Source organism: Malaclemys terrapin, chromosome 2 (genome assembly GCF_027887155.1).
Source record: "Malaclemys terrapin pileata isolate rMalTer1 chromosome 2, rMalTer1.hap1, whole genome shotgun sequence".
In the NCBI taxonomy this organism is placed as follows: Eukaryota; Metazoa; Chordata; order Testudines; family Emydidae; genus Malaclemys; species Malaclemys terrapin.
In genome coordinates, this window is record NC_071506.1 from 163528591 (window position 1) to 163551208 (window position 22618).

Genomic DNA, 22618 nt, shown 5'->3' on the forward strand with positions numbered 1-22618 from the left:
TGGAGTCTCCTTCCTTGGGGGTTTTTAAAGCCCGGCTTGACAAAGCCCTGGCTGGGATGATTTAGTTGGGAATTGGTCCTGCTTTGAGCAGGGGGTTGGACTAGATGACCTCTTGAGGTCCCTTCCAACCCTGATATTCTATGATTCTATGAACATTAGCCTACTATTCTGAGTTGCTCTTACAGTAGAACTACATATAAATCTCTTACATTTGTTTTTCCAGGTAACAAATTTACAAAATAACATTTAAAATACATTACTATTATATATTTTCATTAAAATGGCATAAATAAAACTAAGAGAATACATACCAACAAAATTTTTCCATGAGAAAGGATTATCGGTCTGTTTCCATGACTGTGGCCAGGCCATCAGGACTGTATTATGCGTCATCCCTCCCAGACCAGCAGACTGAATCAAATGGGACATTCCATCTCTAAAACTGGGAGATACCACAATTTGGCAAAATCCTTTGGTCTTTTCTACCCCCATTAAGGATTTAATATTCTATTAAAAAAAAGAAATTGAAGATTACATGTGGGAATATATTAAAGGAAATAATTATAAATACCATAGAAAATCGCTGCACTAAAGCACCAATAAGATGCTGTACACTGGAATATGACATCAAGGAATATTGTTTTATTCACTCAACCCAATGAATGAACAAGGTGCTATGATAACTGTAAAACCCAAGTTTTAAAATCACTCTGTGCACACAGAAGTCTTTGTTTCTTAAGGGGAAATGGAATATGAGTAGCACACAGTGTTTGAGTCACTTTGCCCAGCATTTGATAATAAGTAATGCTTGGTGTGGGCTATTGCTGGCCATTGTTTGCATAACCTTGTTGGCTGGTGAAGGCCAGTAGAGAGGTACTGGGTCCATGATAGGTTGGGATATCCAGTATTTCTGGAAAATGGAGAAGGATGCCAGGAGCTCTTTAAGAAACTGTTGTGAGGCCAATGCTCAAGAAAGCAACTTCTGGTATTAACAATTTAGTTAGCTATTGACCAGTATCCAACCTCTGATTCAGGGTGAAGGTCATTGAGAAGGCTGTAGCAGTGCAAATCTGAGGGCTTTGAGAGTCCTCTGATTTCCTTACCTCCAAGTCAACTGAGTTGTGGGCATGGAGTAGAAACTGCACTAGTTGTGTTAACTTCTACCAACAGATAAAGACAATATGTTTGTGCTGATGATTTTTGTTAGCAGCTTTTCAGACCACTGCTTTTCTTAAATTGTTGCACATGATAGCACAAGTGGATGAAGCTTCACTTGAGTTGTTCCATTCTTATCTTAACAAAGGTTAATTTTAATTGTTCTTTTGCCCAGAATATCTTCTCCCAAGCAGTGCCACAGGGTCTATATTGTCATAGCTCTTGTTTAATGTGTATATGAGTTTGTTGGGAGGCTTAATAAGGATGCATGTGCTGTAAAGGCATTCAGCATGTTGATGGTAATCAGCTCTAAGTCTCCAAAACTGACCCAGCTGGAGATATGGAATTACCGAGTGTCAAAATGAAATCGAAGCTTGGATTGGGGCTTCTTGATTTATGTCTGGAGTAAGTCTCCATTTACTGTCTGAAACTTAATCCAGACAAGATAAGAGATATTGTTGGTGGGCTGGGAAAAGCTGCTGAAAGACTTTGAGGAATTTATTATGGCATCTCTTATAAATAAAGGGCACACTGCCTCAATAACATATCTGCATAAATTTGGGTGTGTTATTAGATTCTACTTTGCACTTTGACGTGGCCAAGAGAGCTTTTTTCCATCTGTGCCTCATGAGAAGAGGTCCTTGTCATAATTATCCATGTTTTGTCACCTCAATATTAGACTACAACTATCATGCACTGTACATTAGGTTGTCCCTTAGAACTATAAGAAGTGTAGGCTAATGAAGAATGCCATGATTAATTTATTCAGCAGTTACATGTTGGAAACACATTAAACAGGCGTTCTAAGATCTGGGATCCACATTGGCTTCTAATAAGCTTCTGGGTAGAATTCAAGGAATCAGTTTTGATCAATCAAGCCCTAAATATTTTTGGATTTGTCACCTGAGAGATCACCTCTTCCCCCATGTCATACGGTCACAACTGAGATCAGCACTGGCACTTCAGCAGGAGCCCACTTGATTAAATGACAGAGAGCCTGTTGGCAGGGTGTCCTCCATGAAGTTTCCTTAACTTTGGAATGCACTCCTGACCTCGATCTGGCATTGTCTAATTTGCTAGCTCATAGGTATGCTGCAAAGCTCACTCTTTTTCTTGTGCTTCATAAGAAGGGATGGGCTGAAGGCTGAATGAGTCAAGTGCAGTGGTTCCCAAACTTCTTACTAAGGTGACCTTCCAACCACATTTTGTCTTTTTTGGGGATCCACTATTACCCATCCCTGCCTCCTGCTCCACCATTCCCAGACCAAGCCCCCTGCTCGGCTCCCCCAGCCCTCTTGCTATTGCTGTCCTATCCGTGCCCCTTCCCTATTGCAGTCCCAGCTGACCCTTCTCTTTCCCCATGGCTGGGCTGCGATCACTCCCACTTAGAGTTGCCAACCCTCGCGGCGTGACCGGGAGTCTCCCAAAATCAGGCTTGATCTCCTGGAGGCTACTGAAGCCAATCTGGGAGATTTTAAGCTGCTAAAAGTCCAGTGGCCCAGCGGGCCTAAGGCAGGCTCCCCTGTCTGCCCTGGCTCTGCGCCGCTTCCAGAAGCAGCGACATGTCCAGCAGAGGCTCCTAGGAGGAGGCATGGCCACGGGGTCTCTGTGCAATGCCCCCATCCCGAGAGCTGACTCAGCAGCTCCCATTGGCCAAGAACAGGGAACCACAGCCAATGGGAGCTGTGGGGGCAATGCCTGCAGGCAGGGGCAGTACACAGAGCCACATGGCTGCCCCTGAACCTATGAGACACTGCCAGACATGCCACTACTTCCAGGAGTCACCCAAGGTAAGTGCCGCTTGGCCGGAGCCTGCATCCCAAACCCCTTCCCGCACCACAACCCCCTGTCCCAGCCCTGAGCCCCTTCCCACACACAAACTTCCCCCAGAGCCCACACCCTGAACCTTCTCCTGCACCCCAATCCCCTGCGCCAGCCCAGTGAAAGTGAGTGAGGGTGGGGGGGAGCGAGTGACGGAGAGATGAGGGCTGGAGTGAGCAGGGATGGGGCCTTGGAGAAGGGGTGGGGCAGGTGTGGGGCCAGGGTGTTTGGGTTTGTGTGAATGGACAGTTGGGAATCCTATGGCTGATTGTCCACTTGTTGGCTCTGGCTACTTTTGCCACACTGTTCTTGCTGCCCAGGAGAAGTGAGAGTGCGATCTGGGCAGCAGAACCAGTGTGGGAGAAGGGGCTGGAGCCAGTAAATGGACATTCAGCAGCCTATCCTGCCCTACCTGTGCCCCAGAAGTGCTTCCTGTGTGCTGCTGCCTGTAGGAAGTGAGAGCATGGGGCTTAGACCTTCCTGGCACACAAAACCCATCTAGACCTTCCCGCAACGCACCATTTGTGAAATAATGGTCTGGTGAATATTTATTTGTATGTGTATTAGTTGTCCTTTACATTCCATCCTGTTGTGTATTTTAATTTATGGAATAGGTACTCAGCACAGGACAGATGTCTACAGAGAATACTTTTGTAAGTTTGACAAATACCAAGAGTCTTTTAGGAATGCAAGTGGAGCAAGTCTTCCCTAAAATTGTTATTTTTATATCTGGCTTCAAATTCTGCCAGGTTAGGACAAAGCAATGACTTTTTAAAAGAAAACTTTGAGCTGTTTTATTGTAAGTAAATAATCAGACCAATGCTATGTACTATGCCATACTTAAAGCTTCTGTTTTTCTGGGTTTATTCATCCTGTTTTGGAGAGGGTCATTTTTAGCAATTTTTGAATTTTATATAGATGTCAAAAATCGGGGGTTTAATGAATAATGTATATTATACACAGTATAATATTACAGTATATAGTATATATTACTGTAATGAATAATCTCTTTGTAATATTCCCTTCGGTGCAAAAGCACAGTCTACGCAGATCAATTAATGCTAACACATTAATGTACTTTAATAATCACACTCCTGTATACTACTGCTCTGTAGACATAGATATAATTAACCATTTCTGGACCTTTTTCAGTGTTTATTGGACAAGTACAGATTTCATATTTTATCTATCTCAGGGGTATTTTATCAGTATTTATTGGTTAAAATAAAAAATCAGAAGTGATATCCATACTTAATTTTTGTATAATTCTAGTAGTTTAATATAATCACATCGTGGATAATGACCAGGGTAGTGTTCCTCTCTTATACCCTGTGCTCTTTACAGAGGTGCTAACCTACCAGGTTGAGAAACACTGTTCTAGATTATATTTTCTTTTAAAGATAAAAAAAAAAAAAAATGCATTACACTGAAAAAATTCATTAAAACTTCATATTGATAAATCAATTCAGTTTCATATTGCTTTTACTAAGATATTTTAGAAGAAATTCATCTGTTGTTCTGGGTGGAAGCCTTCGTTTAATAAGATTTATAAACCCCTAGAGTTTCTGAAATATGGCAGTAAGCTCAGTAATTGAATTTCTTTTTAAATGACATTATTCCATCATCATCGTATTATAGACCCCCAAGTAATCTCAGTTAGAAAAAAATCCAAAAAATCTTAATCTGCACCTTGTTACAATTAATTTTGAAGATAAACTCTTTGTACTCCTTCCATGAAAATTTAGCTTCAGCTATCAAATCACAAAATAAAATATTAAGAAAAAATGAGAGAGGACAAAGAATAATGAAACCCTTGAGCCTACATGGAAAGAAATCCAATTAATGAGATAATTATCACCTCCTTTATCTGAAAATTAGATTTACTCCTTAATACTAAGACACAAATTAATAGGGTCAGTTCATCTAAAAGTGAACAGAAGGAAGTACTTGTATTTAGCTGAAGAATGTGCCAATACCTATTAGAATGTATAAGTAGAATATGTTTTATAAACATAAATATAAATAAATATTCAGACTGTCATGCTCCGAACTGGGACCAGGATGAGAAACTCAACTTGGATAAAATTGAAATACAGTAGAACCTTAGTTACTAACTGACCAGTCAACCATACACCTCATTTGGAGCCGGAAGTATGCAATCAGGCAGCAGCAGAAACAATAAATAAATAAATAAACCAAATACAGTACACTACTGTGTTAAATGTAAACTACTAAAAATAAAGGGAAAGTGTTAAAAAAATATTTGACAAGGTAAGGAAACTGTTTCTGTGTTTGTTTCATTTGAATTAAGATGGTTAAAAGCAGCATTTTTCTTCTGCTTCAAAGCTGTATTAAGTTAATGTTTTTTTGAGTTGTAAACTTTTGAAAGAAGAACCACAATGTTTTGTTCAGAGTTAAGAAGATTTCAGAGTTATGAACAACCTGCACTCCCAAGGTGTTCATAACTCTGAGGTTCTACTATAGGAAAAGGAAGCCAAATGGAAGAACTGGTAGAGATCAATTACAGTATAACAGTTAAAGGACAGAGTACCTGCTGTTTATTCAATTTTATAACCAGGGGATCACATAAAATCCTTGGTTGCTCATGGAAGTCCATCTGGCGTCCACTACCAAGAGTACTTTTTCTGTTTGTACCTGGCAAGAAGGCTGCAACCTTTTCTTTCATATGCTGACCTCATGGCAATTATTCACGTTTTCATTATTCAATTAGATTACTGATGTGTTAACATGGATCTACACATAGGACTCTACATGAAGCTACAAATGAAAATCATAAGGAAACTTCAATCAAGTAAGCAGAAGGAAATACTCTGTCTTATCTCACACACAGGGAAGAATTGGTAGGGGAAGTAGAAGTGGGTGGCAACCTGAGCAGCAGTGACCATGAGATGGTCAAGTTCAGGATCCTGACAAAAGGAAGAAAGGAGAGCAGCAGAATACAAAACTTGGACTTCAGAAAAGCAGACTTTGACTCCCTCAGGGAATTGATGGGCAGGATTCCCTGAGAAGCTAATATGAGGGGGAAAGGAGTCCAAGAGAGCTGGCTGTATTTTGAAGAAGCCTTATTGAGGGCACAGGAACAAACCATCCCGATGTGCAGAAAGAATAGCAAATATGGCAGGCGACCAGCTTGGCTTAACAGATAAATCTTTGGTGAGCTTAAATACAAAAAATAAGCTTAAAAGAAGTGGAAACTTGGACAGATGACTAGGGAGGAGTATAAAAATACTGCTTGAGCACGCAGAGGTGTAATCAGGAAGGCCAAAGCACAATTGGAGCTGCAGCTAGCAAGGGACGTGAAGGGTAACAAGAAGGGTTTCTACAGGTATGTTAGCAACAAGAAGAAGGGGGAAAGTGTGGGACCCTTACTGAATGTGGGAGGCAATCTAGTGACAGATGATGTGGAAAAAGGTAAAGCACTCGATGCTTTTTTTTGCCTTCGTCTTCACAGACAAGGTCAGCTCCCAGATTGCTGCACTGGGCAGCACAGTATGGGGAGGAGGAGAGTAGCCCTCAGTGGTGAAAGAACAGGTTAAGGACTAGGGACTATTTAGGAAAGCTGGACATACACAAGTCCATGGGGCCGGATGCAATGCATCCGAGGTTGCTGAGGGAGTTGGCTGATGTGACTGCAGAATCATTGGCCATTATCTTTGAAAACTCATGGCAATCGGGGGAGGTCCTGGACAATTGGAAAAAGGCAAATATAGTGCCTTTCTTTAAAAAAGTAAGAAGGAGAATCCAGGGAACTACAGACCAGTCAGTCTCACCTCAGTCCCCAGAAAAATCATGGAGCAGGTCCTCAAGGAATCCATTCTGAAGCACTTGGAGGAGAGGAAGGTGGTCAGGAACAGTCAACATGGTTTCATTGAGGGCAAGTCATGGCTGACCAACCTGATTGCCTTCTACGATGAGATAACTGGCTCTGTGGATATGGGGAAAGTGGTGGACATGATATACCTTGACTTTAGCAAAGCTTTTGATACGGTCTCCCACAATGTTCTTGCCAGCAAGTTAAAGAAGCATGAATTGGATGAATGAACTATAAGGTGGATAGAAAGCTGGTTACATCGTAGGGCTCAATGGGTAGTGATCAATGGCTCCAGGTCTAGTTGACAGCCGGTATCAAGCGGAGTACTCCAGGGGTCGGTCCTCGGGCCGGTTTTGTTCAACATCTTCATGAATGATCTGGATGATGGGATGAATTGCACCCTCAGCAAGTTCACAGATGACACTAAGCTGGGGGGAGAAGTAGATATGGTGGAGGGTAGGGATAGGGTCCAGAGTGACCTAGACAAATTGGAGGATTGGGCCAAAAGAAATCTGATGAGGTTCAACAAGGACAAGTGCAGATTTCTGCATTTAAGATGGAAGAATCCCATACACTGCTACAGGCTGGCTAAGAGGCAGTTCTGCAGAAAAGGATCTGGGGATTAGAGTGGACCAGGGCCGGCTCTGGCTTTCTGGCCGCCCTAAGCAAAAAAAAAAACTGCAGCGGCCAGAACAGCAAAGCAAAAAAAAAAAAAAAACGGAGCCAGGTTGGAGTGGGATTCCGTGCCCTGTAGATGTGCCCGGCTAGCGGGGGAAGGGGGAGGGAGTGGGGGGAGAGAGAGAAAGGGGGCGGCAAGGGCTTCAGCAGGGCGCTGCCATGCGGCCCCTCCCACCGTGCCCCCTGCCAGGAGGGCTCCGCACTGCTCTGCTCGGCTGGGAGGGAAGGACGCGGGCTGCCCTGCCGGGCTTGCTGCAGGGCGCTCCCGTCCTCCACGCCGCTGCCCCCTATAGGGCGGCCAGAGCGGAACAAAAAAAAAAAAAAAGCAGCGGCCATGCTGCCCTAAGATTGGGCGGAATGCCACCTCCTACAAGCTGCCGCCCCAAGCACCAGCTTGCTCGGCTGGTGCCTGGAGCCGGCGCTGCAGTGGACAAGAAGCTGGATATGAGTCAACAGTGTGCCCTTGTTGCCAAGAAGGCCAATGGCATATTGGGCTATCTTAGTAGGAGCATTGCCAGCAGATCGAGGGAAGTGATTATTCCCCTCTATTCGGCACTGGTGAGGCCACATCTGGAGTACTGCGTCCAGTTTTGGGCCCCCCACTACAGAAAGGATGTGAACAAATTGGATAGAGTCCAGCGGAGGGCAACAAAAATTATCAGGGGGCTGGGGCACATGACTTATGAGGAGAAGCTGAGGGAAATGAGATTATTTAGTTTGCAGAAGAGAGAAGTGAGGGGGGATTTTATACCTGAAGGGGTTCCAAAGAGGATGGAGCTAGGTTGTTCTCAGTGGTGGCAGATGACAGATCAAGGAGCAATGGTCTCAAGTTGCAGTGCGGGAAGTCTAGTTTGGATATTAGGAAAAACTATTTCACTAGGAGGGTGGTGAAGCACTGGAATGGGTTACCTAGAGAGGTGGTGGAATCTCCATCCTTAGAGGTTTTTAAGGCCCGGCTTGACAAAGCCCTGGCTGGGATGATTCAGTTGGGGTTGGTCCTGCTTTGAGAAGGGGGTTAGATTAGATGACCTCCTGAGGTCTCTTCCAACCCTAATCTTCTACGATTCTATGATCTGTAAAATGTTCTTTTTAGAACCCTCCATATCAAACCATCTTCGCAGTGGATTTTTCCCTGTCTCGATGACAACTGGAGGCAGCACAGATCTTTTCTGTGAGTCTGGATTTAGGATCACCTCCCAGCAAGGAAAATCCAAAAAGATAATTTCCAAAGCTGTAAACTACATAAAAGTGAAAAAGCGCTATTCAGTTCAAACCATTTGCTGCTGAGCTCTGATATGACATTTCAGTTACAGTGTTATTGTAGTCGTGTTGGTCTGAGGATAATAGAGAGATAAGGTGGGTGAGGTAATATCTTTTATTGAACCAAATTCTCTTTGTGAAAGAGACAAGCTTTTGAGCTTACACAGAGCTCTTTGACATTCTGTTCCACCTTGTATTTAGTAGTGACACTCTGAGTACTTTTTCCAGACCTGAAAAACAGCTCTATGTAAGCTCAAAAGCTTGTCTCTTTCACTAATAGAAGTTGGTCCAATAAAATATAATACCACACCCACTTTGTCTCTCTAATGAAATAGTATGACATTTTGGATAAATAATTTGAAATGGAAGAGTGTGTTAACAAGCTAATAGCTAGAAAAACTCTGGACATAAGCAGTCCTCCAAGGAGGAGTTAGATGGACATGGAATTTTCTAGAAAATTTGCAGGTGAGATAGAATTTTCCTTTCTCCATCCCCTTCATGATAGGCGATCTTAATAGTGAGTGTAGAAAACTGTAAATCATTTTAAAAGGGGGAAAGGGGTTCAATTTAATGACTTAAAAGTGAACAAGGACCTCATGGTTACTGGAACGCTATGTTGAATGATACCCATCTACCAAAAACTCCATCTGCATAGGAGAGGATGTTGACTCTATACTGTTTTAAGAACATGTGGATGGAAAACCATGCAGTGATTCTAAGACATGTATGTAATAACAACAACATGCTTACACAGTGGAAGTCTGTAGTGCCAAATGTCCATGACCACGCTGTACAGCTTTATTCCTGGCATCTAAGAGCATCACTAGATTATTACTGATCTGGTGCTGCCAGGTTAATTGTGGGAGATGGCATGACCACCACCAGTCTGTTGACCAGGCAGTCTGTTGACCCCTCCTGATTTCAAGTCTGATTTCAGTGCTCAATGTATGTGGAGTCTGCAGCTGATGCAGGCAATATGAGCAAAAGGGGTCATCCAGCAGTGACCAATGATGACTTCAATCCTCTCGAGGTGAGTTCTCAACAATCCATCCCTGTTACTAATACCAGTAGTCACTGTTGATAATGCATATGAAATGACTCCAGCCTCCTGATGTCTTGTTTAAGCAATGTCCAAATTTCAGATCCCATATAAAAGGATCAGAAGTGAAGTATGCAGGTTTGAAAAATCCATACTTTTGTACATAGTTTCACCTCCTGTCAGTTCCAGACCATAATCAGGTCTTTCATAGCTGAGGCTGCTAAATCAATTCTCCTTAGGATGTCTGGCTAGCTGCACCTGTTTGATGACAGTTTACTGCCTAGAGAGATAAAGTCATCCACTACTTTTATGGTTTGTCTGGAAATAAAGATGTCTTGTATCACAACTTTTGAGCTGACATTCTGCATTTTTTGTTTCTATCCAAGAAACCATTAGCTCAACGGCAGCTGCCTCATTTTGGATGATGCCTTGTAGGGCCTTCTATAAGGAACTTTTATTGACAGCTGCCTTTAGGTCTACTTATGCTGCTGTGAAAGGCCAGTTAAATTCAAGATGGATCTCAGATAAAAGACGGAGAGCAAGTATATCCATTGTACATCACCCAGCAGTGAAACACAATTTTTCTGGGGAATGAAGTTTCACAAAGAGAGTCTGGAGCTGGGTGAATAGGACATGTGTGAAGATTCATTCAGGCACAGAGAGCAGCGTTATTGGCCTATAACTACTACACTCCATGCATAGGCCTTTCCCTTTATAGAGTGGGATAATGATCCCTCTTCTTCCATCTGCTGGTACCTTTCCCAGTAGTCCTAGCCCTAAAAAAAGTTGGTGTAATGCTACACTCATGGGCTCTACAACGTGCCTGAGAAATTCAGGTGTTATAGGTCTGGCAGCATTCACAGTTTCTTTATGACAGAGAGAACCTCTTCCAATGTAGGTGCATCTACACAGTTTTTTGGGGTTAGGGATTATATCTACTGCTAAACGATCCAGATCTGGACATGAAGTCTCTTCAGGATGGTAAAATGCAGACTCATAATATTCTTTCTGTCCCTGCATTTCTTCTTGGGTTAAGAATGTTATACTATAGAATCATAGGGTTAGAAAGGACTTCAAGGGTCATCTAGTCTAACCCTCTGCAAAGATGCAGGATATGTTGTGTCTAAACCATCCAAGACAGATGGCTACCATCAACCTTGTTTACCAGCACAGACCTGCGCGAAGCCCAGTTTTGGATCAAAATGACTGAATAGCTCTGAACGCAGATTGTAATTTATTAGCTCTTATTCCCTCTTCTACCATGTTCTCAAAATAAGCTTCACAATCCGCTTTTGCTTTCACTTATAAACTATCTTGTAAATGTTTACATTCAGTGTCATCATGGCTCTGTCTGGCCTCAGATTTCTTTTGCAAAATTTGAAGTGTCTCATTGGATAGCCGAGTATTGCTTGTAGCGTTTTGATTGTGGGATGGCATTTACAGCTTCTTGGATAACTGTGCTTATGGCAGTCCAGGCTAATACTATGTCATCCAGGAGAGTGCCAAGTGCATAGAATTTATCTTTCACTGTGACAGAGTACTTGTTAGCAAGCGCTGAGTTTTCACAGATGCATTGTGCCTTATGTATCATAACAGGCATGCTCTTATGTTGAAATCAGGGAGTAATTGCCATTTTAGCAACAAGGAGATGATGGTCAGTATTTACCAGGGCTTTTGAACCTCTGTAGACCCACTATTATGCTTATTATATTATGATCCCAGACCAAGATATGGTCCAACTCCTTTCTCATCCAGCCATTGTTAGACAGCCAGGATCCCAAGTGCCTGAACCAACTGCTGGTGATGATAATATTGTGAGAAGAGCAAAAGGAGAGTAATCTTCTAGAGTTATCATTTATAGTTCCAGAGCAAAATGGCCCAAGAATAATTTTGAAGACATTTCTGGGGCAACTTGGTGAAAAGTTCATATCTCTGAGTATAATAAGTTTGTCATGTGAAGGAATGGATTGCGTCACTGCTGCTAGTTACTGATAGAACTCATTTTTATTAACATCTGTAATTTCCTCAGTGGGAGTGTAAGCTACAATGATGGACAGCTGCCCATGGTGATGCCTCAACCTGGCATATAGCAGTCAATCAGAAATAGGGTGCTACATTGTGTAATATCTCTCTGAAAAATCACTGCTTCTTTCAGAATGAATGGTAATGGGAGAAGTTGTACCTCAGGGTTTGAATATCCCTGCTGTATTGTGCTTTAATTCCCTTCATAGCAGGGGTGGCAGAGCCTTCCCAAAAGTGGCGGGGCCAGGGCCTCCCACCCCTCCGAGGCCCTGCCCCTGCTCCAGCTCTTTCCCTGAGGCCCTGCCGCTTCCCCAATGCCCCTCCTCTTCCCCAGAAGGCCCCACCCCCGGCCAAGCCGGAAGCCAGAGCCGGGCCAGGGAGCCTTGCCCTGCCCCTCTTGGGGACGGGGTCAGCCGAAAGCAGTCCCCTGCCCATATCCCTGCCCCCTGGATCCCTTGCCCAGAGCAGGCAGAGGGACCCAGGCTCCCATGCAGCTCTTACCCTGGCCTGACTCCAGCCAAGGGATGGGGTCTGGAGCCGCAGCCCGGCCATAGTAAGAGCAGCACAGGCAGCTGTGGGGAGCCAGTGCGGATATTCCACCTGCCCTGGATGGAGGCTGCTCTCAGCCTCCTTGCACTGCTAGCAGATGGATGGTCCACCCCAGCTCCCCACAACTGCCTGCGTGGTTCTTACTATGGCCAGGCTGCAGCTCCAAGGCCCCACCCCTCGGCTGGAGCCGGGTTGGGGTAAGAGCCATGCGGGCAAGTGTGAGGAGCTGATGCGGACCGCAACTGCTGGCCTGGCAGGGGGGCAGGAGCTTGGGGGGAAGAAGACAGGAAAGGGGTGGGGTCTTGTGGGGAAAAGTGGGAGGGCCATAGCCCCTGGCCCTCTCTGTTCCGGTGCCCCTGCTTGATGACACTGTTCACAGCCAACTTATATCCTTCTACTTCCTTAGGTTTCACAACCAGAATGACAATATCACTTCCTATTACATGAGGAAGATTATAATGACCTAAGGAATGAAGACCTGGTCACTTCAAAGATCTACCAGATTAGTCAGATTTCTTCATTTTGTAAAATAGCATTTTAAAAACTGTTATATAAAAGAATTTGATTTCCACTGTATGTTTTAACCAAGTAAAATATTAGGATTGTCCCATGGCCAAATACGATGCATACATATTTTCCTAGAGCAATATTTGAATGGCATAGTAAAAAGTAATCTGACTTACAACTCTCCTACAGTGGTTGACGCTAAATAGTGTGATATCAGCTCACCACGATACTTCATGTAGGAATAGGAAAGCAGTCATTGTGATAAGATCAGTATCACACTAAGATACAGGGGCTTGTCTACACAGTAAGTTAATGTTCACCAGCTGGGGTGTACAGTCTAGCATGCACCAGCATGTCTCTCACTAACTGGCTGCATAGACCTGCTGGTGCATACTAGAAGTTCCCTTCTGTGCACTCGTGTAGAACTGTATAAAACAGGACGACATCAGTATGCACTAGGCAACTTTTGGTGTGCACCAGTAGTGTCAACACAGCCAGTTAGTGAGGTACATGTTGATGCGCACTAGAATTTACATCCTACCTGGTGCACATCAATGCACAGAGTAGACAAGCTCATGAAAGCATCTTCAAAATCTTTTAAATTGCTTTTTTAATTAAATATTAGCATGGAATTCTCTAGGCATTCCCTATGCTAAAGCAGAGGTAGTACTGCAATAACATTATCCAGTTTTCAAAGGTGACCACTGTAAATATATACACTTTTTAGGGTCAACCACTATATATGAACCACTATGTGAATGTGTTTTACTACTCCATATGGGAGAACGCTGAGTCCTCCTGATCCTACTTTGGATTTATCCTGAGAAAACTAGCAGAATAATATCTAGATATAATAATATCCTTCTAAATTTTATATAGTTTTCATAATTTGATTCCAATCACTAAGCTCATTTTAGTATATAAAAGCATTAAATGTTTTGAGTCAAAACTTAACTTTGCTTAAATGCTTTACAGTAGCTCATATTGATGTAAAATGCTAATTCTTCAGAAAATCCTGGCACCATTTCTTTGAAACTTGAATCTAAATAGAACCTGTAAGTATTTGCAAGTTGCCTTTTGCATACCTCTTCAGCTTTTTGAGCTTCTATGTATTTGTCCAAGTAGATTCCCTGTAGTACAGAGCCCACAATAGTCAATCCTTTACCAGCCTTCAACTGAGAGGTGAAAGAAAGCAATCTAGGGTGTTTAACCATCTGTTCCGAGTCCAAATTCAACAAAACCAAGACTTGAGGTCTGCAGTATTTAAAAAAAAAGTGTCAGAAAGTCAACTGGAAAATTAAAATTATAACAGAATCATTAATAACCAGATGATCTAGTGTTCAACTGCAAACAAGATAAACTATCAAGCAAAGAAGCCCAGACAAATTTTGGTCATCATACTTTGTCAGAGAATTGATAATGTAGAATATCTATAGAGATATATAGCACTCTCTGCTAACCTTCTGTTGTAGCTTTACTCTGAAAAATGGCAGATTGTTAATTATTCAGCAATCTTCTTGTTTCAGAGTGAAATCTGCTTACTTAATTGACAAAATTATTTTTCTGATGTTTGTCAGTGCTACAAACCCAAAATAGCTATGAGAGAGTATAGGTTCTACTTCCTTCATCAATATCAGCATAATTGTTAATTAAATTCTAATGGCAGAATCAAATTCTACCTTCAATTACACCAGTACAACATCAGAACATATCACGAAGTTCCCAGGAATATTGCACTCAGAAGGTTAATATTCTAACATTAAAAACTGTCCAATTAATGTGAAATAATCAGGGCTTTTATCCCACTTGTCATTTCCAAAGTCTAATTATCAAGAAGTGCCATATAATAAAAATAATAAAACATGGATTTTAGAAATAGCCATTAACATTAAGAAAAATAAAACCTCATGTTAAATAAGTGTAGAGGAGCCACTTATAATCAACTTGGATTTAGTTGAAACTTTATTAAGTAAAATAAATTAATAAATTACTATAAATAACTGTGTGACAGAATACAGGAGGCTAACAAGTACCCAGCCCTGTGATCACTTAAGCACCAATTAGTTCCCCTGGAGAAGACTGATTGGGGAATCTGCAGCTAATGGGGGGGCTGATGAACCACTTAGCTGTCAGATGAGGCTATAAAAGAAGACACAGGAAGGAAGTGAGAGAGAAAGAATTCGATTAGTTGAGCACAGTATGCTCCGAGATCCCAAGGGAGAGATATCGCTGTTCCTCTCTGGCCCTGAGGGACAGGCAAGAAACTACTTTACGTGTTTGGTTGCACAAGATTATATTGGGGTTGGTGGTAGGAATATAAATAAAATAATGTGAAGGTGCCACTCACTGGAGAGTCATACATTTCTAGGCATAAGAGGGCGGGAACGGAGCATGGCCTGTTACACACTGCAATGTGCAAACTCCAATTCTAGTTTCAGTAAACTTTGGCTATTAATTTAGTTGTTTTATAGACATAATATCTCTCTATGAATCCTACTCTAGTTTTAAGATTACTGAAATCTATACAGTGTTTCATCATCAGCAATATTCCGACTTCTAAAATTATTTATATTTAAAGTAGGGGGACTTCATGGATTCTTACCTCCAGTTTTTCGTGTGAGGAGGACCATGTTCAACCCGAAGTAAAGCGTAGCGAGCTGCATTCAAAGATAACCCCCTGATTCCATCACCCCACTCTTTTTCAGCTCTTCGAGGTTTGAAAAAAGGGATTGCATGAACAGAATACATTTTCTAATTCAATATAAAACAGTATCTTTATAATGAAATGACTTGTTTAGCTGACAGAACACATCCTAAAAAGACATCCTACAATGTAACACACTTCAGTAAATCACAATTCGCCTCATAAAATTGGTCCTGTTACTCCCATAACCTAAGGATTTAACAAACTGAATCCAATAATAATATTTTAGACGGGAAAATTAAATAAAAATGTTAGTTGTTTGAGCACTGGCAAAAGACTAAAAAAAAAAAATCATTCCTCTCACTACAGAACAGGAAATGGAGCCTTTGCTGCCCCATGTAAATAATGAAGAGGATAGGTCACTGATAATACAGCCTGCAGCAGCAAGCCTCCCACTCTGGATTGACAGAGTCATGCTTGCACTACCACACTAAAAATAGTTGTGTAAATGCTGCAGCTTGGGCTAGAGGTCAGGCTCTAAAACCTAGAGAAGGGGGAAGGGCTTCAGATCCCAAGCTTCAGCCCAAGATGCAACTTCAAAACATTGCCTGCAGAGATATTTTTAGTGTGGTAGCATGAGCCCCATGAGCCTGAGGCTAGGTCTACACTACAGGCGGTGGGGGGCTTTCAACCTAAGATTTTAGGTCGACTTACCTGGCTGTGAGGACGGCGGCGAGTCGACTGCTGCCACTCCCCCATCGACTCCGCTTCCGCCTCTTGCTGCGGTGGAGTTCCGGAGTCGACGGCAGAGCGATTGGGGATCAATTTTATCTACACTAGACGCGATAAATCGATCCCTGGATCAGCGGGTAGTGAAGACGTGCCCTTGGTCTGCTGACCCAGGCTGGGAGACTCGATTCCATGCACTATGTTGACATACCTGATACAGAGCAATCTGGAGCACTTCATAGGCTGAGCCCAAGTAAACAATATGGTTTTTAATATGGCTAAATATAATACATCTAGGAACAAAGAATGTAGGCCATAGTTACATAATGGGGGAGCCTATTCTGGGAAGCAGTGAATCAGAAAAAAAATTGCATGAACTCCCTGTGGCCAAAAGGGCTAATGCAAACCTTGGATGCATAAACAGGGGAATCTCAAGTAGAGATAGAGAGGTTATTTTACCTCTATATTTGGCATTGGTGCAATCACTGCTGGAATACTCCATCCAGTTCTGGGGTCCGAAATTCAAGGATGTTGATAAATTTAAGAGGGTTCAGAGAAGAGCTATGAGGATGATTAAAGGATTAGAAAACGTGCCTTATAGGGATAGACTCAAGAACCTTAATCTATTTAGCTTAACAAAGAGAAGGTTAATGTGTGACTTGATTACAGTCCATAAAGAGGTCGGCAACCTTTCAGAAGTGGTGTGCCGAGTCTTCATTTATTCACTCTAATTTAAGGTTTTGCGTGCCAGTAATACATTTTAATGTTTTTAGAAGGTCTCTTTCTATAAGTCTATAATAGATAACTAAACGATTGTTGTATGTAAAGTAAATAAAATTTTTAAAATGTTTAAGAAGCTTCATTTAAAATTAAATTAAAATGCAGAGCCCCCCGGACCGGTGGCCAGGACCCAGGCAGTGTGAGTGCCACTGAAAATCAGGTCGCGTGCCGCCTTTGGCACGTGTGCCATAGGTTGCCTATCCCTGGTCTATAAATACCTACATGGGGAACAAATATTTAATAATGGTCTGCAATCTAGCAGAGAAATATACAACGTGATCCACTGGTTGGAAGTTGAAGCTAGACAAATGTAGACTGGAAATAAGGCACACATTTTTAATGGTGAGACTAAGTAAATAATGGAACAATTTATCAAAGATTGCAGTGGATACTCCATCACTTACAATTTTTAAATCAAGATTGAATGTTTTTCTAAAAGATATGCTGTACAAAGAATTTTGGGGAACTTCTATGGCTTGTGTGATACAGGAGGTCAGACGATGATCATATTGGTTCCTTGTGGCTTTAGAATCCATGGATCTATGAATGTGAGACTTGATTGGTTAAAGAACTCAATATACAATCTGATGAGATACCTTTTTTGCAAGGATTTTCCTTAGCAAAAGAAATGAATAGGAACCAAAAAACTCTCTTAATCAAAACTGTTATTGATGTTTCTGGTAACCTCTGAATAACCTCATTATCCGGTGTCTATAACCTGTGGGAAGCTTTGAGCTCCACTGATTATTGAAATGTTATGATCACTTTATGGTCATTCATCCTCCTCCATTCTCATTCATTCTATACCTCTTCGATCTACTGTTATATCAGAACTGTGAGAACCAGAAATAGGGTGACCAGACGTCCCGATATTATTGGGATCTCCCGATATTAGGGGCTTTGTCTTATATTTGCAACTGTACCCCCCACCCTCTGAAAAAAAGTGTCCAGATTTTTCATACACTTGCTACACTTCTACCTCAATATAACGCTGTCCTCGGGAGCCAAAAAAGCTTACCGCGTTATAGGTGAAACCGAACTTGTTTTTTTATATCGAACTTGCTTTGATCCACCGGAGTGCGCAGCCCCACCTCCCAGAGCACTGCTTTACCGCGTTATATCCGAATTTGTATTATATCGGGTCACGTTCTATCGAAGTAGAGGTGTATCTGGTCACCCTAGTCAGAAATTACTTTGGCCCCAATTGTGAGGAATTCATTGCAGAATTTGAGCTATATTGTGGATTTTTCTGCTGTAGGGAATTTGTTTCAGTATATAAAACTGTTCCTTGTTCTTTTCTTATTTTGGCATCAGTAAGCTCCAGATATTTTTATTCTTCTCAGAGTACTATAACTGCTTTTTAAGAGGGTTAAAGATAAATAATATGATAGACATAGTGCATGGGTGGTCTACTATAGAACTGGCCAAACCATGGGATTTCCAGTTTGCAGGAAATTTCTCATTTTTTGAAATTTGGTTTTGTTCCAAATCAGAACAAAATCGTGCTTATTTTATTTAAACTTTTCCAAGAACCAGAAATACCCCCCAAAATTTCATTTTATAAACACCAACATAAGGTGTTTATGAAACAAAATTTGCGCCCCAACCCTGACAGCTGCTAATTGAAATTAACGTTCTTGTTGGCTTCATCACTGCTATTAGCATTTGGAAGCTGCTGTGGCTCCCAGAGTCTGTGGCTCTGGAGCAATCCTATCATGCAGATGTCCCTTGTCTGGGGACCCAGGACTTCCTGACACTTCGGTCAGCTAGTGGGAATCTAGAAGCCCTGGAGGGGTGTCTCTGGCCCAAGGCAGTCCATATGGCAGCACTGCCCTGGAGCTGCAGACCCTGGGAACTCATTCCAAAACCTCCAGGCTTCCAGGATCCCTGTTGCAGAGCCAGGGCACCCAGGACTTTCAGGCTCATGGCATGGAGCCTTAACATCCTGACATGGCTGTCTGCCCTGGAGCCATACGTCCTGGAAGACCCAGATTCCTTAGCAACCCAGCAAGCTGACAAGCAGGGTTCGATCATAGCTCCACCTTTGATCCACTAAAAATCTGTCAATGGAGATATTCCATGACACATCTGAGGTTTGACAAACAGGCATTTTGTTGGAAAATTTCCAACCTGAAGAAGAGCTCTGTGGAAGCTTGAAACCTTGTCTCTTTCACCAATAGAAGTTGGTCCAATCAAAGATATTACCTCACCCACCTTATCTCTCCAACCAGCTCTAGTCTGTTAAACATGTCTAAGGGTTCGCCTACACTGCATGGACTAGCCTCCTTAGGGATAGCTAGGTTGAATCCAACTCACACAGGAAACAATAACAGTGAAGTCAGTGCAGCATGGGCTTCAGTCTGAGTACAGCCAAGTACAGACACTGGATGCATGCTCAGCTTGCTATCCTATTCTGAAGCCTGCATTGTGCTAAATTCACTGCTATTGTTACCTGCATTGGCTGGATTGCCCTGTAGGCATCTCAGTAACTCTCTTTTCAATGTGGCAACTCCAATGACAAAGCTATTTCATCAGTTCCACCAGTTTTCTCTTTCTTAACTAGTATATTTGTATTCCTACTTTGAAGTGTTAGTTTCAGTGCATTCATTTTGCCAAATATGTCCACCAGGTATGTTAATGTAGTCAAGGACACATTACACATGGGATCCGCAAGATCAGTTTTTCCAAGGAGGAGATTTTTCTGATTCTGTCACGCAATTCAAATACACATTTTAACACTTTCCCAGGTGACAACCATCTGACTTCACTGTGAAACAGAAGCTGAGCCCACTGCTTTGCATAGCATACCAAAGCAGCATATGTTTACTGCCAGGATTTTATAAAATTACTTTCTTGTGCTGCAGCCCCACTGTTCTTTCCAGTTGCTGCTCCATTGTTGCACAGCCTCACACACATAGCCTACTTAAAATCTTCATTGACCATGAATTTATCAAGGATCTTGAATATTTCCTCAGAGAAAAGTTACAGCTCTCATTTACAAATTCCAGGGATTTGATTACTAAGTGTCTATGTAGTTTCCATGGCCTCAGACTTTCATTTACTAACACTGAAAAACAAATGACAGTGTGGCTGTGGACTTTTTGCAGTAATCCCGAGCCATGAAAATCCAAACATAAAAACATAATGTAACTGTCATCGATTGTCTCCTTCTCTACCTTTTCTGCTTAGCACTCAGTAAAGCGTATTCCATTTTAAAGATGACACCTCTGTCTCATCCCATCATCCCTTTTCTGCTAGCACTGGTGCGGCTGCTGCCCACACTGCCTCTGTGCCCTCTGCTACAGCAAGAGGCTACCTGCAGGAGCAGAATGCATAGAAAGGCTCCGAGCCCTGGCAGCAGTCACAGCATAAGACAGATCCACAGATAAGACACAGGTAATTTAAGCCTAGTTTAACAGTCTCCTAATTAGAAAAAACAAAAACAGGCAAATTGATTATTTCCCCCCCAAAACACTCATAGTTTCCCCTATGAAACTTTCATGGCACCCCACGGGTGCCCTGGCTACCAGTTTGGGAAGGACCAGGCTAGTCTTTGAAGTGTAGATGTACCCTTGGAGAAATAAACAAAGAAAAACAAAGTGACTGACGTTAATTTTCTTTGCTTATTGCGCTGGGACACCTCTAGCAGACCAATTAGGTACACATTTTACAGGCCACATGTTAAAGGATCAATACTTTTTACCTCAACACTCATCCCCAAAGAAAAGTCCTCCCAGAATCTAACCTAAAATAAAGTTTATATGTATCACCTATGATGGTGAAATTTTTACAAAATATAAATTAATCTTTTGTTGATCTGGATAAGAGTTTCTGTTGTGGAAAAATTTAAGAAGCAGATAACAAAAGATAGTAATATGATATTATTAATCATAGTAATATCACACCTTTACAGGCTCAGGTGTTTGCTATTATTTGCAACAATTGTTACACTGTACAGACATGTAGACAATCTACTAAAGAACTCAAACCTTTGTTTTGCAATTTTCCTGATATTTCTTTCAGGAGACATGAATTTTACAGATCTTAGAATATTTAGGAATATATGATAATATACTCCTACTTGAGGATTATTTTTATACTGGCTCATAGAAGGAAAATTTATCTAAGTTTATGTGAATTCTTTTACTTTGAGTAACAAGGTCCATAGTTTGATTACAATAGGTACTTTAGCAAGCTTGCAGCTTGGAGGCAGAATCAGAGGTCTGTCACTAGCACCAGGCGTCAGCCCTGCCCCCACCCCCAAAGTTCATACCACAGTTGAGACAATTTCCACTACTAGGATAATATTTTTGAAAATCAGAGATTATGTTCACTAGACTTTGCAAAAAAAAAAACTACAACTGTTTCTTTTACTGTAGAACTTAGGGACAGTTTCCTCTAAACAAAAGAAGGGTGAATCATTAGATATCAGTCTCCATTTCTACTCAACAGCAGATGATCCTTTATTTGAAGGCTAGGCTGGACCTGTGGATCTTATTATTCAAAGAAAGGACATTTTCTGGTAAGTTTCAATAAATACTCCTATTCCTCATCATGCTAGTATCCACAGATCCGTTGCCATGCCATTTCCGAGACATGTGCCTTCAGGGTGGAAGCAGGACTAATATTTAGCTACAATCATCCAAAACCAAAGTGAAATATATAACTTCATTGTGCCTTACTAGGACACTATGTCATACAGAAGATTTCTGCTGAAAAATGGCACTGGTTGAAGATTAGATGCCCAACATCTGGAATCTGGTGAATTTAAGCACTGATGGCTATGTCAGTGCCTACCAAATCTTGTTACAGGAGACCTGTCTTCCCTACCCATGAGATTGTCAGTGTTCTGAAAGACCAGGGTCTGTTGCTTGGCAGAAGGAAGACTATTTCTCAGAGACAAATCATTGACCTTATAATGAATGCTGTTTTTAATTGTGAGGACTACTTGTCTGCATTAAAGGTATAATAGTGGGTGTGATCAGAGAAAGCTCCCAACTTCAAAATTTTACCCGTTTAGAAACAGGAGCTATTAGGCAGAATACTTTAATGTATGGGAAGTTCGAGGAAAGGGTCCAACTGCAGTAATGTTTCTACCTTGTGGGGGTGGAATCAATGCTGTCACCCTAAGAAAACATACAATGTCAGGATTTGTAGAAAACGGTTTCCAGAACATGCTGAGGTAATACAGAGAATCATAGAATCATAGAATATCAGGGTTGGAAGGGACCTCAGGAGGTCATCTAGTCCAACCCCTTGCTCAAAGCAGGACCAATCCCCAACTAAATCATCCCAGCCAGGGCTTTGTCAAGCCTGACCTTAAAAACCTATAAGGAAGGAAATTCTACCACCTCCCATTCCAGTGCTTCACCACCCTCCTAGTGAAAAAGTTTTTCCTAATATCCAACCTAAACCTCCCCCACTGCAACTTGAGACCATTACTCCTTGTTCTGTCACCAGGTACCACTGAGAACAGTCTAGATCCATCCTCTTTGGAACCTCCTTTCAGGTAGTTGAAAGCAGCTATCAAATCCCCCCTCATTCTTCTCTTCTGCAGACTAAACAAGACCAGTTCCCTCAGCCTCTCCTCATAAGTCATGTG

At 42.0% G+C, this 22618-nt stretch overlaps 1 protein-coding gene across 4 annotated transcripts in view; it reads right to left on the reverse strand.

Annotated features, from left to right (window-relative positions):
- SLC12A7 (solute carrier family 12 member 7) overlaps positions 1–22618 on the reverse strand; it is a 357234-nt gene that overhangs the window by 56245 nt on the left and 278371 nt on the right. For all 4 annotated transcript variants that reach the window (XM_054018253.1, XM_054018254.1, XM_054018256.1 and 1 more), the window contains 3 exons: positions 15466–15570; positions 13949–14117; positions 312–507 (listed from right to left, as the gene is read on the reverse strand). In XM_054018253.1, the coding sequence (XP_053874228.1) occupies positions 312–507; positions 13949–14117; positions 15466–15570 (470 nt within the window). The remainder of the gene's footprint in view (positions 1–311; positions 508–13948; positions 14118–15465; positions 15571–22618) is intronic.